The sequence below is a fragment of the Enoplosus armatus genome, chromosome 3 (genome assembly GCF_043641665.1).
Source record: "Enoplosus armatus isolate fEnoArm2 chromosome 3, fEnoArm2.hap1, whole genome shotgun sequence".
Lineage (NCBI taxonomy): Eukaryota > Metazoa > Chordata > Actinopteri > Centrarchiformes > Enoplosidae > Enoplosus > Enoplosus armatus.
Window position 1 is genome coordinate 15,713,933 of NC_092182.1, and position 17,735 is coordinate 15,731,667.

Consider the following 17,735-nt stretch of genomic DNA (forward strand, 5'->3'; position numbering starts at 1 on the left):
TAGACAGGCTTAAATTATAAATGTATATACAGTGAGAGTCTGTCAGGCTGTATAAAGTGCCTTACTCAGGTCCTATATGTGACTGACTGCCGTGGGTGCATAGAGCTGTTACTCACTTCGAAGTGCTCGGGCTGGCTTGGCAGGAACATCACAAGGTACTGGACAGCCAGGTTCATATAAGCTGTGCGGTAATAGTTGATCTTCCGGTGACCCTGCACCAATTTATACAGCTCCAGGCACATCAGGCCGGCCACTGCGGCAGTGGTGGTAGCTATGGCTGGGATGATCCTTCCAGCAATGCGCTTACTCTGTGAGGGAGACAGAGGAAAATTCACTTTTAAAATGTACTGCAGGTATATCATTGTTTATTGACTTTCAGTAGAGACTTGTCCAGGGTGTACCCCGCCTCTCGCCCAATGTCAGCTGGGATTGGCTCCAGCCCCCCACGACCCTGCTAGGGATAAGCGGTCACAGAAAATGGATGGATGGACTTTCAGTAGAATCCTACTGTGATGATTATAAAGGGTACGGTCTAGACCTGCTCTATATGAAAAGTGCCATGAGATAACTTGTTATGATTTGGCGCTATATAAATTAAATTGAATTGAAATTTATATTCTTTATATTTTTTATATTTAATAATATGAGCATATTGTGTTGTTTTAAAAAAAGTACTACTAATTACTAATGTTCTGGACTGGACTACAATTTTGAGGTGCTTGTACTTAACTTGAGTATTTCTATTTTGTGCTACTTTATATTCCACTACATTCAGCGGTGGAAGAAGCATTCAGATCATGTACTAAGAAAAAGTAGCCATATCATGATAAAATATTCCATTACAAGTCTTGCATTCAAAATCCTGCTAAGTAAATGTATTATCAGCAATGTACTTGTAGTGGAGTATTTTACATTGAGCTATTGGTAGTTTTACTTCTTCCACATCTGCAAATTGAAAAAATAACAAAATTAGTCATTGACATCTCTGTATGATTACACAAAGGTAACCCTCTTTTGTCTCCCCTCACTCAGCAGCACCCACCCCCCGTCCCCCATCTGTCTTGGCTGTGTATGTCTGCAGCAGCGGCTGGTACAAGGCCTGGCTCAGGTGTCACCTCCCAGGCGACAGGTAAAGTGCTGTGATTAGTTCTGCTCCGGGAACAATAGGTGAGGAGGCTGTTTCTGTGGCTTTAGGGCAGGTGTGTGCAGCACCAACTAAAAACAGGACCCTGAGGGAGGGGGAGCGGCCTGCTGTATTTTCTTGCTCTTTCTAATCTATATCGCCTCTTACTTCAACTTCATCCCTTTGATTCTCCTCTCTATTTTTTTACCCTTCACAGAGATTTGATTAGATGATAGTACATAGTGAAAATGTTAACCTCGTGCCGATCGGCTGCAGGGATGTCGTAGTTCTCGGCCCTCAGGTTAGAAGCAGCAACAATGTAGTCCATGTGGGAGTTACTGTCGTCATCCTGTGCCAGATTAAACATATAGTATATCAGTCATTCATATAACACATTCCAAAAGCTTGATACCCAAGAAAAAAATGACATCTCCAGTGATGTGGTGCTCACTTTGCCTGCTTTGAGCTTTGAAGGCTTTGTTGTTGTGTCACTGAAATCACTCTAATACATGACTTGGCCACCCCGTCAGAATGCCGTGGAAATCAGTTGTGATCGACATGGCCAGTGAGGTCATGCCTCTGCTGTTGCGGCTCTACAAAGGCTAGGAAGGCGACTGTCACTCAGCGATGGCTTTAGGGGTTGTGAGGAAGCTCGTAGCAGGCAACCCGATGCATCTGAAAGCCTCCTACACACATTCCATCTATCCACAGCATGACCCGGGCACGTAGGGATGAGAATGAAGAGAAGGGGGAGCACGGTAGTTTGGGAATCTCATTCTTATTCGAGATGACATTCGATATGCACCTGACTTACCTCATGCACCTTCATTACTGCATCTCCTGAGTCACTGAATGCTAAACCAGATCCTCATTCAGTCATTTTCCATAGCCTCTCCACATTCCTCTGACACTCACCTCTGCAGCTACAGCAACTGCACCCTGTATGCCCTGCTTAACGCTCTCTGTTGAGCCTGGAGTACCCCGTACCTGAAATAAAGGTTTTGTCATTGTGACACACCTATTTGTAACCACTTCTATATCTGGGGTTTAAATTGAATGCCACACTCCCAACCTCCAAGATTTTAATTATTCCACTCCTTTTCCAAGGTTTCCCAGGAAACCCAGGAAGTCACTGGAGGGTCAATAGGTCAACTGGTAAATAGGACAGGTCAGATGCAGAGGACAAATTTCCCCACAGGGGTTAATATAGGGGTTAATATAGGGGTTAATTTGGGGAGAGACATCCGCAATTATTCAAGATGTTATTAGAAAACATTACTGGAATTCTGCTTTTGTTTAATGTCACCACTGATGATATTTTTAAACACAGATTCCGTTTCTGTTTTATTTGGCTAGGAAATTTTTTTTTTTTTTGGTCCCCTCTGTTGAAACATTGATGCCACAAATGTCTGCCCTTCCGACACTGGAGAAACTGACTTATGATTTGAATCAAAATGTTTTGAATTTTTTTTCTCTTTCGCATGTTGTTGTTGTTGTTGTTGTGCAGCATCTTCAGGGTGTTGGGTGAATGGTTTGATCTGTATCCTGTTCCGTATATTGCTTGTATTTGTATTATAAATGACTACAAAAATGTAAAAAAAAAAAGGGAATTTTTTTTTTGAAAGAATTTGGTGACATGATCAATGACTTATCGCCCAGGTAGCTGTAACTGGCCCTCTGTGTTCCAAAATGGTTTTCATGATGGACAATTCTAAAAACAATCTTACATTTGGACATAGTCCTGATTACAGAAAACCTTTTACTTTCTTGCAGATAACTGATGTGTAATGAGAATCTTGTAGTCTTATGTACATGTGGTTTGTGTCAGGAATATGGAGTGTTGGCGACACTATACACTGGAGACGACTTTCTTGCCAATAAATCAGTCTTGTCCAAGGTATGACTGACTGTGCCGAAACAACTGGTTAGGAGATACCTTTGGGAATTTGTTGGGAAGAAGTAAGACTAGTCTGTGCTCCCAGATACCTTCCTAGAAAAGAGGAACCTTCAGGTCTGGCTCCCCTGCACCACAGACACTTCAAGATGTCAACCAAGCACTAAACCTGATTTAATGTCCAGACAGTGACTTGATTATTTGTTGAGAGGTGATGTGAAAGAGTGTGAGGAGAGACTGTGACTAGTGGCTAGATGCACAATGGACGTGGTATAGAGGGGAATCTACCTTCAGGGCTCAGTGTCTCACTTCAAAAACACAGTCGACACGGCAGTAGACAGTGTGTCTCTGTCCCGAGTTGTTAAATATACTGCGTTTCACCAAAAGTGTGCTAATGCAGCTCTTACTTCGACGCATATAGGAATAAATATGTTCCATGTGAGCTGGCTGACTGACTGTTTTCTTTTTGCTAAGCCATTAACAAAAATATATATCTTAGCCGCAAGCTGTTAAAACAGGGATCACAAAATACAGGCAAGCTCTGTTTCATGAATGTTCTGAGGAACAGCACAGATTCGGGTCACTGAGGACCCAAAGATGAGGGGGAAAAAAAGACATATTCTGAAAGCACCTATAGATCTGAGCGCAGCTCCCTGCTAACACTCAGCCGCCAGTCTGTCTGTGGCCTCTGCAGTGGTGTCACTGCGCTCACACTGCCCTACCTTCTCAAAGTCGATGGGGCACATCTGCACGGCTGAGCTTTTCAGAGATGGGGAGGCCAACGTTCCTTTCAGCTCCTCAAGTCGGGCTTTTTCTGGTGGAAAGACACACAACAGAGGGTAAAGAAAAGAAACCCTGGAAGAAAGTGAGGTAATAACATGAAATATCAGCGAGTTAAAACGACTCACCAGCATCGTCACTGTCCTTTTCTTTGTCCCTCTTCACCTCCTCGTCAGTGAGATGGATCTTCACGGAGGACTTGGGAGTGAAAGGTGGTACGTGAACTTTCTCTAAGATTTTCCTGATAGAGGCGCAGTCTCTTGTCCCGCTGATTCCGTAGATCTGCCCGTACAGAGTAGCTGCTGCCACCACATACTCCATATGGGTAGTCTAAAACACAGAATGAAAATATAAACAGTTCATTACATTGAAACCACAAGAAACACAATGTCCATATAAATACTAAATAAATCTTAAGCAATACTTGTAAAGTGGTTTATTTAAAACCGATTCAGTACTTAGAGCAGACCTTCCTGCAGGGTGAAACTGTAGAAGGGATATTGTAAATGGAAAAAAAAAGATAGGGGCAGAAAGATATTAAGGCAGCACATTAAGGCCAAATTACTTCCCTGAACAGAATAACTAGCTATAACAATAGATCCCTCAATCACTTTCCCTCTCACTCTCTCTCTCAACACACACACACACACACATTGTATCTGGCATGCACTGCTGCTTAACACACAGCAGCAATCCTCATTCAACAAGTATTTAACTTACTCTACAGTAGACCACACTTTATTCAATTCACTGACAAGTAGAACTGCAGGTAGATGCTAACGCTGCATACTGAAACTCAATATTGACAGAAGGGATGACTTTTGATTAAGAGAGTGCACAGATAATAGATAATACATAGAATTAGAACAACTATTTTCTCTTTGTTGTGTATTAATACTACAATACTTCTCAATCTGACATGTCCCAAGCAAACCGCTTCTGAACTACATACTCTTCATTTTTTATTTCTATATCAGTGAAAATTGACACTGACCCTGGCATTTGCAACTGTAGCATTGTCTGTCAAAGGTGGGAGCGCACAAAAGATGAGATTTCAACGAGACAACATTTCACACAGATGCAAGAGCAAAAAGAAATTGCAAAGGAGATAAAAGTCAGATGGCAGGAGATGGATGGAATAAAATGCTGACAGTGCCGAGATGGCAGAAAAGGTCAAATGATTATGAGAGAGAGGAAAAGAGGATCTTCTTTGAGAGACAATGGGACATTGTGAATTGCATTACAAGCTTCCAAGTTACAGTATTTTCAGCACACAGGTTAAGTGGCATTCACAGCTCAGATAAGAATCCAGTATATGGTCAGAGAGAGAGGGAGAGCCACTATCAGACCAGATAAAGAAGGAATGCGAGCGGTCATCACCAAATACTGTGGCATTTTTCATTTCTGGCGACTGTTTTGGGATGCATGTCAGGATTGCAACTGCATGAGACATTGGACCAGACACTACTCACACTGTTGGGGTCAAAGGTCAGTGGGTGAGGGCATCTCTTGGATCCAGACCAGAAGGGTAGACCAGTAGCAGTCACCTAAAGAGAAGAAAGCAGAAGAAAATCCCTTTATCACAATAATCAATAGCTGAAAATATCACAGGTGGAACATCATTTACTGCAGAGTCGCTTCTACATATTGTTTTATAGGCCGACATAGTTCATAATACAACGAGAAGATCTTTGTCACTCATTAAAAAAGGGGACAATTTCTATATTACAAATGTACATGCTTTATTTTCTAGAAGAATTGTTACACATTGACCTTACATCATATACAACTCACAGTATCAATACTTGATAAAACATCACTTTGTCCTTTAATTGTCTGACACAGCAGGAGACCTTCAACCTTCCCGTGGCTCAGCCAGACTAATATTGTTATCAGTGGTGTGTTGACGGCACAATTTGTATGTCTGATAAAGGAACAAAGGGACTGAGAGCTTTGATGTTGCCAAATGGTCCATATGCTGGAAAAGAGAGAGTCTCCTACTGGTGGTGCCAGTTTTCACTGCAGGGGTGCTTTCTATAGAAGCCAAAAGGCATCAACAACATTCTCCGTTTCACAATCAGGATTCAGACGACTTAAGGGCATAAATGTGGCATCAACAATGCTTTGCCTTCGTCTTCGTTTTAAGATTCAGATTTTATATGGTATTCTTTTGGCCCAAAAATGTTACAACCAGAGTCAAGCTCCTTTCCCTTTATTAATAAATCATAGATGGACTTTGTGAGATTATTTGGATACATTTTAAATCCAAATGATTGAATCATACAACAAAATGTGACATTTTACATACATCTATTGCATGTCTGCTTGTTCTAGAAAAGGTAACCTTCCTCTGTTGCTCCTCCTGGGGCTTCTTCCTTTTTTCCCATTGAAAGGTTTTTTTTCCAGGACTCTAAGGATAGAGGATGTTGTATGCTGTACAGCCTGTGAAGCCATTTTAGGCAAATTTGTTATTTGTGAATATGGGCTGTAAATACAATAAATACAACTGACTTGACTTGACTTCTATGAATTATTATTACTGTATTCTATAAAATGTTAAAATACTGAAAAATGTAACATCATGTCATGTCTTCAAATGTTGTCTTACCATTACAAAAAAATGTTACTAAATTGACAATAATGAAAAGCAGCACATCATCGCTAACTTGAATGATTAATCGATGACAAAATATTGCCCTCAATTAATTAATTGTCCATCAAGTAGTTTCAGCCCTCTAGCAGGCAATGAGCCACTCACTGTAATGAACGGGCTGGAAGATAAATACAACAGATACACTGTAAGTACAAACATTATTTTTACTGTCTCTCCTTCTACTTTCATTTCTCGTACACAGACTTGAGCCTTGTGTGGAAACTCTGAATCAATGTATGATAAAGATGCTCCCATATTGTCTTCCTTTGTCCCTTGTGCCAAAGTTTCAACACACACACACAAACAAACACACACAGAACCACACTGACTTCTATGTGGAGGCTCACACCAAACAAGGAAGCTGTTCTGTTAAACGTGTTGTCATCTGTCATGGTTGTGTACTGGTATTTGTCAGCTTGGTTTGTGACCGTTAACTGACGTTAGTTTCCTTATCATAGTTCCTCAGAAAGTCTGTGGTCGAAAGTGACTTTCCAAGAGGACAATGAGGCCCTCTAAACTCTTGTATAGGTAACTAGGACAAAGAGAACCATGTGAGAAAAAAAGAGAAGCAAAAAATGATAATCATAACTGCCACAGAGTTTCTCTGTGGTTTGTTGTGATTATAAGGCTAAACTGGATTGGTTTAAATGCTTTTTGTGTCACATGAGAACTGGCTCATTTTATCAGCATGAGGCATAATAATACCAAGTGGTACAGGGAATTTAGTGCCCTATCATAAATATTTAAGCAGACATGAATGGAGGAAAATCCTTGTTGGTCAGAGGAATTTCTACAACCCTGCAGGGACATATAATGAGGGTAGAAGCGGCCAGTTGCTGGACTGGGACCTGGGGTTAAAGAGGGTCTGTTTGGGTTGATACTGATCCGTGGACCCCCCCAGCCCCCCACCCCCAGGTGTGACAGCAACATGTGACATCACTCTGTCTGCATGCTTCACCAGATTACAAACCCTCAGAGCCGCTAAGAGATATTTATCAGCGGTGGCTTTCAATGGTTCAGGTTTCACACGAGGTTAATAGTGGTCTCTGCGCCTGGGGACATATGCCACATTACTCCATGAAGTGAAATGTGAAAAATGAAACACGGATTGGCATTGTTTTTGTGCTAATGCCACATTGCAGTGTCTAATCGATTGGAATGCAAGGACCTTATATACACAATAGTGCCCCTGTCTGTCCATAAACATAAATTACAGCTTTATGATACTTCGCTTTAGGGAGAGTCGTTATTTTTGCCTTGGTTGGATTTTACCTGTTCAGGAGGGAAACAGTGCAGAAGCTGGCGGATGTCGTTGTTATACATAGTCTCCCACTTGCAACGTGCCCAGCTCACGCAATCGTCCCAGCTCGTTGGACGTTGACCTCCAGCTTTCATGTCCTCAAGGCTGCTCCACACCCCCCCGAGAACCTCCAGGGCCTCAGCGTCTCCATGGCCAAGAGTCCGCTCCACAAATCCTGCATCTCTGCAGGAAACAGTGCAGCAATTTTCTTTTTATTTAATGACAGACATACAGAATACACAAGGTAATAATCACTAGACGTAGAAAAAGACAAGACAGGACAAGCATCGTCTAAGTGTCTCGCTGTATAATACATTCTCAAGGTCTAACTTCCAGAATAAAAGCGTTGACTTGTTGTGCTTGATTTTTGCAGCTGTGTATAGCTAGCAGTTGAACTGTTGGAAGAACATTTGACCTGGAAAGTGAAAATAGAGAAAGTCCTCAGGGAAAAATATTTGGTTCTATCAAGGAGAGAGGAGAATGACAAAACAGGTCTTTATAAATTAGGGTGTAGTCTTGTTAGTGACTCAGAGGGGATTACTTTGACGCTTGGCTGTGAGCTAATAGGAAGTGGTTAGTAAGCTTGTAGTGTGTTGGTCACTGCAACTCTATATCACACACCTGGACAGTTATTATCGTGTTCCAGCTCATCATACTCTGCGTGCAGTTAAACCTAAACAGGCCTACACAGGAACATTTCGAATCATAGTTCTGCATAGAGCTGCATGGGTGGGAGGATAACTCAACAAAATGTGTTCCTTTCCATAACCTCATTAACCAAGACATAACATTTACTGGACTATGACATGTGGCTAACCTGCCTCATGAAAATGTCCAGAAAGGTTTTCCATGACTGCACAACAAAGAAGCCTCTGAGGAAAGTGGTTATTAGAGTATTCCCAAACGCATAGTACATGTTCTTATTTCTAAACATCAGTGTACTGTGAGGAACTTTAATGGCTGTGTGAACCGGCAGGCACCATTTCTGCTATAGTCACGATTTTTGCTTCTGTTTGAAGACACAAGAGAGTGTGTAAATACTTTAAAATTGGGGGGGGGGGGGGGGGGGGATTATATCCAATCTCACCAAAACAAACAGAGAAACATCTCAACACATGGTTGGATTAGGAGGGCTCCGAAGCTCAAAGCTCAGACAAAGTGGATCTGTCACTGATGTGCTGTTACATTATAATTAGGTCAAAGCTATTTTGTAAGCTCAGAGTTTTTCAGTCTCCCGACACAAATCTTACATCTCAAATACATTTTAATTACCAGCACAGTCACTGACAATGCCCTTTGACATGATACAGTACTTTTTTCTGCATTAATCCAATCTGTTTTTCAATTCAGGAGATGTTTCTAAAGCAGAAAGCTTCTAATTAGTTGAGAGACTTAATCTATTATTTGGAGAAAATAGTGTTGGAGCTGCTGTGAAAGATACATTGCAGAGCACAGCCTTGACAAGACAGACTGTTTGGGTAATTTTTACAAGGGGTTTACTGCTAAAAGCCAACCACATGTTTTCCTGTTTATAAAACAAAATAATAAGCTTGAGGCACTTCATTAGCTTTTGTAGGTTTGCTGGAATGCTTTGTAAGAGAGCAGAAAAGCATTGTAAAATGAGCAAGTAGTGGTCTTTACGTGCCGGCAGACTGGCAGCAGATTGGTGAATGCAATTATTCATGTTTGTGTTGTGGAAAAAGGCAAATCACATGAGGATGGCATCATATCTTACCCCAGGAAGAGATTCACGTTTTCAGGTGTTTGTTTAAACAGTCCTTCAAACTGGTCTCTGGCCCACTAAAAGAATTGTAATGCAGAATTAGTGCAAAGCAAAAACCCACTTAAAGTGTATTTTCATAGATAATCAGTAAAATGGTACCTTTTCATACAGCAAAAGAATACACTGAGTGACCAGAAAACCTTGTATACAGTAATAAAACCTTAAACAACAGTCCTGTAATAAATGTATAATTTTTAATTATTGTGGACATATCAGTGTCAGAGAGATATGAATTAAAATCTGGTCGCCTTTAGCCTCACGACCAGCGTGTCTGTATGAATCGCAACGCTGTTTTGTCTGTTGGTCGGTCAACTGCTCTGGTCCAGACCGAAATGGCTCAACAAATATCAGATGGTTTGCCATGACGTTTGGTGAGCCCCTGACATTTCCTCTAGTGCCACCACAAGGTTAATACTTTTGGTTTTTAGTCAAATGTCTCAACAACTAGTGGTTGGATTGCAATGAAATTTGGTACACACTTATGAAATCTGATAACTTTGGTGATCCCTTAACTTTTCATTTAGCGCCATCACCTGGTCAAATTCTTAATTTTTATGACCAAATACCTGCGTTTCCAAACTAACTAACATGGTGAACAATAGGATGGTAAACATCAGCATGTTAGCACTGTCATAATGAGCAGGTCTGTCTATCCTCAAAAAACTAAACATTTTAATTAAGGCCTATTAAATGTTTCAGGTCATTGTGTAGGTTTTGAAACAAAATTAGGGAAATCAATCTGTGTAATTCAAACACAAAGCTTAACTAGACTTAATTAGAAGTCTACATCATACCTGCAGCGTGTGCTCAATGCGGTAAGGGAAGTTCTTGAGAGTGCACATTGGGATGGCAGTGTTAGAACTTGATTTGTCTGGCCCATAAGACTCTGTCAGGTAAGGCACCACTACCAGAGTATGACCTTTGCTTCCTAGAGTTCCTCCCTCCAGCATGGGCTTCTGGTGTTGAACGCAGCATCTATCAAGATAGACCCCTGGGCAGCAAAAAGAGGCATTAAATGCTTAAAAATGTATTTTTTACAGGCATTTGTAGTCAAATGTGTACTGTAAGTGCTGTGGTGTAATCACTGTGGTAATGAGAACATAATACAATAATAGTGGTAATGAAGACAGAGTAAGTGCCCTCACTGGCTTCCACATTATCAAGGGCTGCAGCCACTCCATCGAGACCCAGGAAGAAGTTGTAATTATACACTCCTTCGCTGTTAGGGTCCAGACGATTCTGGTGAGCGGTGATGTTCATCCGTGGGTTCATCTCTCGCACTGCTTTGGCTGCAACTTCCGATTTTGGCTTCTGTTTATGGACAAGTGAGCAAATGGGTGATGTGTCTGGGTGATAATGTGTGTGTACGATGTAGGTAATATCACACACAAACAATGGTGGTAAAGACAGATGCAGGGAGAATTGAATAAAATGCTGTTTTTTTACAAAAGCTATCTAGATTTGTTATTGGATCTTTCTATGAAACTATCCCAACAAATCAGCTAAATCTAATGCCTAAAGGAGACATCCTTGGTCTTTAATAATTCATCCAGTGAAGACACTGTGAGTCTGAAAGTCTCACTGCTCTTCAATTATATAATAGTAGAATCACCACATTTCTCTCCGGAATTTCAGAGCAGTTGAATATTTTTTGTCAACATGCCCACTAACTGCACTCAACTATGTGTTGCGTAAGTTGTTGACACTGGTAGTTGTTTACTCAGACATGAGAGATCTCTGTCTGATATACTCCTAAAGTAAACTGCAAAACAAAACCGCCACAAATGATGGAACATGGCAGCTATGTGTAATCTGACACAAGCTACCACAGACTGTCACAATACCTTCACCCCCGATCTGTCCCATTAGTAAAGCCCTCTGACCCTTCCACTTAACCAGGTCAAGCAACAACCAGTGAGCTCTGACGCCATGTGAGAGAGGAGGTTGTGATGTGCTCTACTGTGCGTTTTCTCACCCCAATATCCTGAGACCTGAACAGGAACTGTCGGTTCAAGTTGGATCTTTCTATGAAGTCCATGTCTGTTACGGTGATGTGCCCTTCTTCTCCAGCACCAAGCCCAATGAGGGCAAAGTTTTTAAGAAGCTCACAGCCAATAGCACCAGCTCCAACCTTGAGACATTTCAAGAGAGACTGTGTAAGACTAAACGTATATTAGATCATGCAATGCAAGTGAATGTCACCACATCAAAGCTACATTTTACACATAGAAAAGTATCATTTTCAATGTAGCAGAACATGATTCATTTATTGTTGTTTCACTTCCTGATACTTTGCATGCAGGTTTTACTGTGGTAAAAGAAACACATGCATGCACTCTATCGCTCTAAAATACACACGAACGGCCAGTAAACAACAGTAAAAATAACACTTGTAAAGGAAACAGAGAAAGGGCTTGGCACTGTTGAACGGCCCCTGCACACCAAGAGGTCAACACTGGCAGGAAATGCCACCTGAATCGCAGCCATTTCCTGCATGTGCCATCACCAACACCAGACAAGATCAAAGGAAAACACAGATGGAGCCTCCTGTATTCCAGAGCGGAGAGTGCCCCCTGCTGGACTAATATCAAACCTGCCCTCACCAGGAAATATTTCTGCTTCTCAAGCTTCTCCTGGAACGTTGAGCCAAACACAGCAATCTGTCCATCGTATCTTGTGCCCTTCTGTCAGAGAGGAGAACACAAATGTTTTATTTACCCCCTAAGTCTGACTGAATGTTCCTGACTGATATATGTTAGTTGTTTAAATTGAGGAGTCTCTTAACATACTGCTGAAAAGGAGCATTCTTCCAGTTGGTCCTCCTCTTCAGGGAGGCACTCCAGTGCATCAAAATATAGCCACTGCTGAAGAGGCGTAAATTTCCCACTACATGCCTGCAGGAACGTTATAGAGTGCACAGAGCAAAATGCAGTCAGCTATATACACCACTACCACCACCTCGCAGTGAGTGCAAAGTTGTGTAATTAATACACACAATGTAACAAAAGCAGTGTTGAATTAATGTTACAGGCATCGACCTTTGACCTCACCTTAATGACTTCTTGAGCAGCAAGGCCTCCAATGAAAGCATTCAGAGGAGCCAAGTCACCCTGGGCCGTGTAGGACAGGTTTCGCACAACAGCTTCATCCAGCTGTTCCAGCTGTGCGACTGCATTCAGGTCTGTCACGATGGAAAGCAGGGCATCTGCATCCGACTGTATGGGGATGAATCATGTCAAGAAATAAGTGGAAACAATCCTATAAACTGCTTTAATGATCATACTTCGACACCATAGACTGATTAACCAGTTTTACTTTTTATTTTATTTTTTACTCATCAAACAACTTGTTTGTAAAATGAATTGAATATTGGTTGTAATATCCTGCAACCTTCACTGACCTGAGACTGAGGACGAGGGAGTCGCTGTTCTTTCTTCACAAAGCTATGGAGGGCTTGGAAAGCCAAGTGCAGGGTCTCATGCTTCGATATTTTTCCAAAGTCATTCATTTTCAGCAGCTGAAGGTCCAACAGAGCCTCACTCAGTGGTTTCTGCAATTTATGTTGTAGTTATCTTATCAACAAAGGGTACACTTTTTCAAAACCAAAATTAGTTAAAGTTAAAAATAAATGTTGATACTTACAAAACGTAGTATGCAGGGCTCTTTAACTTCAGTCACCACTCCTCCCCGTTCATACTTAGAAAAGGCTGAAGTGTCACCAATGCTGAAGGAGTACTGGCCTGGTGATACAGTTGACAGATGACATGCAGGTGGTGAAACAAAGACACATTTTCATTACAACTGTTAAATTCTACTGGGATACTCCTTGGAAAGGTTGAAAACGTTGAGTGCTATGTGGAGGGCTGGAGTGTGGCTCGTGACTTCACTACAGTCTCAACAGCTGAGGAAAGGAACTGTGAAGAAGAAACAAAGAAATCATGGCAAAGTTAGACTAACCACGGTCTTTGATCTCCACAGGGTCGATGCTGTTGAGCTCCGTCATGCCTTGAACTTCAGAGAAGGAAACTTTGGTGCCATCGACAAATGGGTGCTTCTGGTCATCTGTGCAGAGCACCACTCCAGGATTGTCCTAGAATAAAGTCACGTTGACAACCTTTAAATTTGAAAGAAATATTCTAGTTACAATGTTCAAGTAAGTTTATTTTCTACACTTTTAGAAAACCTGTAAAAGACATTTGGACGGGGAATTAATTAAATTTCTTCCTGTGAATATTTGGAGTACCTTTCACAGACAAAGATATGCAGGTTAAGTCAACTGCCAACTTGATTGTAGGTGTGAATGTTACCCAACATAACTCTTATCAGGATAAGCTGGTTTTTAAAAATGTATGGCATTGTTTGATATGCTAGTAACACAAAACAAATGAAAGGTTTTACCTTAGAGACACTTTGTATAATCACAGATGAAGGCGTCTCTCCATTGCGGTCCAAGACCTCAAACTCTTCCCCGAAGTCACAGAACAGCTGACTGCAAATGAACCATAAGGTTTTCATGTCTTTCTTCGATACACTATTAAGAATTAAATTAGTATTAATCGTGTGTCTTGCCCACTTACCCACAGAGTCCTTTGGTGTCGGCTACAATGAATTTGATTCCATGTGAATGGCAGAGCTCACCAAATCGTTTCTGATCATCCAGTGAGGAGTTGGTGAGGACAACCACCTGAAAAATGGACACTTGGATGTTTCACATTAATCTGCTGAAAGGGGGAAAGTATCTCTGTGCGCACCTTAAATAGGAGTTTAAGATGTGTAAGAGCAGGATTTTGTGACATCAGAACTAGTTTAGAAGCCAATTGTGGTGCAACATGCAACTCACACAAGATTCAAACTACGTAATCGTACTTCTTTTGATGGAAAAACCATATCAGACAGAAATTAGAGACAGACACAAAAGCTAAGCCTTTATGCACCACTGGTTTACCTGGAATTGCAGAAGCAGGTCATCATCGAGTGGTCCAGTGTGGGCACACACACACACATGTGGGTTTAAAGCAGACAGCTGTTGTAGGGAACATGTGGCTCGGTTCTGACCAAGATGGGACTCTTTCAGGAAAAACTGGAGAGAAGATTAAATTACAGGTTGACAAAAAGATCTTAACTCAAGGTTCACCTTCTCACTTGGTCTGGGGATTTTGACTGTATCACACAGTCTTCATCTGCAAGTTGAGTTCAGCTCAGTTGTCATGAAACGGTAGGTATTCACACTGTCCATGATTCTGAGAAATCTTCAGGAACGAACCATCAAATTCAAAATTACAAGTTTGTTTGATAGAATCTTTTTATCAAGTTCTCATCTAAGCCTACTTATAAGGCTTTTATGATAGTTTGTGATAGCTTACTGCATGGGGGGAGGTGAGTAAATGTACTCAACAGTGACAGTAAACGGACTCCCTTTGAAAAAGCTACCAACATACTCATACGCATTTGCTTTTTCACATATATAAGTTATCAACCTTTATGATGGGCAATATATTACATTTAGACAATTATTCTATTACTTGTGTAGAGGCTGAAGTAAGATTTAAAAAGTTAGTCATTAAGGCCTTTTTAATCATGTGTTATTATTGCCATAATATAATTCCAAATCCGACATTTGAATAGATAAGCAAAGTAAAAACATTTCTTTAACAGGATCATTACACTTGGCAAGTGTGGCATGTTGTTGCCACTCTAGCAGGAAGTTGTTTGCTTTAATCACAGTCTTTGAGTTCTGACACATATATCTCCTAAAAGACATTTATTTATTTATACATGTTTAACCCCACAGGGGTAGTACCTGTGAGGACAGGTCGGTCCACACCGTTTGACCTTCATCCTGGACGGTGACAGACTTCACTCCGGACAGGATCACATTCTTGGCTATTTCTACTCCAAGACCACGCATGCCTGCAATGAGGACGTTGGCTTTGCCCATCCGGTGCATCGCCTCGTGACCCAGAACATACCTGTGCAGGTTAGGGTTAGGGTTAGCGATCTGTGGACCAACGATCAATGGCCTACAATTAAACTGATAACTCATCAGTACGTGATGGTAATACTTACAGCTGTCTGGAGTAGAATCCTTCATCGATTTTACCGCTCTCTGACATGTTGCACAAAGTCCAATATGAGACGACCTGTTTGAACTGAGGGATCAGCTGGACTGACTGACACCTTTCAACAACCGAACAGGTCTCACCAGGAACTCAGGAGCTGGAACAATGGCCCGGGTTTGACATGTGATGAGATGACAGCTTTTTAAAAGGAAGTATTTCACTTTCGTTTCAGCGAATTCCTTGCGAGGTTTGTCTTTGTGTCAAAAACGACTTCCTGACATGTCCACTAGAGGACGACTCGTGGAGCTGTAACCACCGCTCCCAGCTGCTCCTGTGGAAATCTACACTTAACAATCCCCAGTTTGTAAATGTGGGTTGGAAGGTAGAACAGGAGGATTTGGGAGTGAAATTTAAACTTTAACCTCATAGTGAAATAAAGCACACACTTTGAAAACCACTTTTCACGTATTTATTGGTCTTGTATAATGACTTTCCCACCCCCACTCTCTGTGCTCACCTGAAATCTGAGTTTAAGGCGTGCATGAGCGAGCAGGATCTGAGACGTCACAACTAGTTTAGAGGCCAGTCATAGTCCAGTATGCAATTTACACAAGTGTTGTGGAGTACTCTCATACTGCACTGAGGATGGGCTTTTCAGTGAAGAAGGAGACATCTTGAGGAGTTCCAGGAGAAAATAAGTTGCTTAGGAGTGACCATAAATGATTCATCATTACGTATCAAGTGGAGGCAGTAAGATGGCAAACCACAAAGTTAATTGTGGTGTGTGAATGAGGAACAGACAACTTCAAGACAAGATGTAAAAAGGAACCTGAGTCAATATGATGACTGAAATGACTGCATTGCATCATAAAACACAGTGTTTGTGTGGTACAAGCTGTTACTAAGATCATATTTTCATTGTAATGATTTTCAAACTATTTCTTGTTCATATGTTTTTCTCTGTGTCTTTCCACTCTTTGCAGTAGTAGTAGTATACTAGACAGTGGATGAGTAAATATTTATGAATTAACAACTTTAAAAACATCCAAACACAAAACTTGACTGTGACCTGATAATACAATTTGTGGTTAGACACTGATACATGTAAACAATATGGTAATTTGTTGTACTGTAATTATAATCAAAATGATTTCATTCTGTATTTACTTTAAATTAAAAGGATAGACTTAGTGTATAACAACAAAGTCAACTGTTACTTGATTTTTAGGCTTTGCCAGTCGCAAAACTTGTGGAAAATAACCATTTTATGGCACCTCCTCTGGGAATCTGATCTCAGACATTAATATGTCTCTGGAGATGCTCCTGCTTAATAACAACACAGAATATTCCTTGTATGGATTAAATCTAAATATAAGTTACAGGGCCCAGTGTACTGCATGTATGTTTGTTTGGCCCCAGTCCCAGTCAGCGAGTTACACGGGGACGGATGAAAACTCAAGGACTGGATGTGATGTCCTTAACACTGTTGTTTTTGACAGTTTGTTTGATTTGCTCTCGATAGCTAAACCCTCAGTGAGAGCGAGTCCTGGTCGAGCTCAAATCAAAACCACCTCCTGACAGTCCTACCAAACTTTTCTCTCTAACATTAAGACTAACAATGCTGGGTGTTTGTGGTAAGAGGGTTTGGAGCAGTGAAAGTGTGAAGAATGATACTCTAAAGTACATTTTCCTTTGGAGGAATATGGTAACGCAGACTTTTCAAACAGTCTGTGATTACTGAACTTTGGAGTCAGTGGTAGATGTTTAACTTTTGGATCTATAAAGCTTCATTATGTCAAAATGATAAAATTTCTATTTAGACATGTATGATGATGAAAAGACTAATTTTCATATGGTTCAATTACCAGTATCCAACAAGAGTCAACTTATTTCATATCTCCTCTATGTCATTAGTTTGTTTATGTATCTGTTAAAGGTCACATTGCTCACATTATATGAGGTGGTGTGAGTGCAGAGTGAATACATTCTTCTCATAGCTTCCTGGCTGGAGTTGCCTGTATTTGAAGAGTAACTTCATTCCTCATCTGAAAGCAATGCATTTCTGGAAAAAATCCCACCAGTATAGATAGAGGAGGTTGTCTTCAAATGGTGAGAAAGTGTTTCCACTAAATTTGACAATGAC

At 41.0% G+C, this 17,735-nt stretch overlaps 1 protein-coding gene across 1 annotated transcript in view; it reads right to left on the reverse strand.

Moving 5' to 3' along the window:
* Positions 1-15,729, reverse strand: part of uba7 (ubiquitin-like modifier activating enzyme 7) — a 35,328-nt gene extending 19,599 nt beyond the window's left edge. The window contains exons 1-21 of the mRNA XM_070902687.1: positions 15,600-15,729; positions 15,334-15,502; positions 14,479-14,613; positions 14,111-14,217; positions 13,932-14,022; positions 13,491-13,623; positions 13,176-13,273; positions 12,934-13,083; positions 12,584-12,748; positions 12,323-12,427; positions 12,137-12,217; positions 11,509-11,664; positions 10,679-10,844; positions 10,328-10,524; positions 9,486-9,550; positions 7,723-7,933; positions 5,270-5,344; positions 3,926-4,127; positions 3,740-3,831; positions 1,380-1,472; positions 117-308 (exon numbers count right to left, since the gene is read on the reverse strand). Of these exons, the coding sequence (XP_070758788.1) occupies positions 117-308; positions 1,380-1,472; positions 3,740-3,831; positions 3,926-4,127; positions 5,270-5,344; positions 7,723-7,933; positions 9,486-9,550; positions 10,328-10,524; positions 10,679-10,844; positions 11,509-11,664; positions 12,137-12,217; positions 12,323-12,427; positions 12,584-12,748; positions 12,934-13,083; positions 13,176-13,273; positions 13,491-13,623; positions 13,932-14,022; positions 14,111-14,217; positions 14,479-14,613; positions 15,334-15,502; positions 15,600-15,646 (2,730 nt within the window). The 5' untranslated portion in view covers positions 15,647-15,729. The remainder of the gene's footprint in view (positions 1-116; positions 309-1,379; positions 1,473-3,739; positions 3,832-3,925; positions 4,128-5,269; positions 5,345-7,722; positions 7,934-9,485; positions 9,551-10,327; positions 10,525-10,678; positions 10,845-11,508; positions 11,665-12,136; positions 12,218-12,322; positions 12,428-12,583; positions 12,749-12,933; positions 13,084-13,175; positions 13,274-13,490; positions 13,624-13,931; positions 14,023-14,110; positions 14,218-14,478; positions 14,614-15,333; positions 15,503-15,599) is intronic.
* Between the last annotated feature and the right edge of the window lie 2,006 nt (positions 15,730-17,735).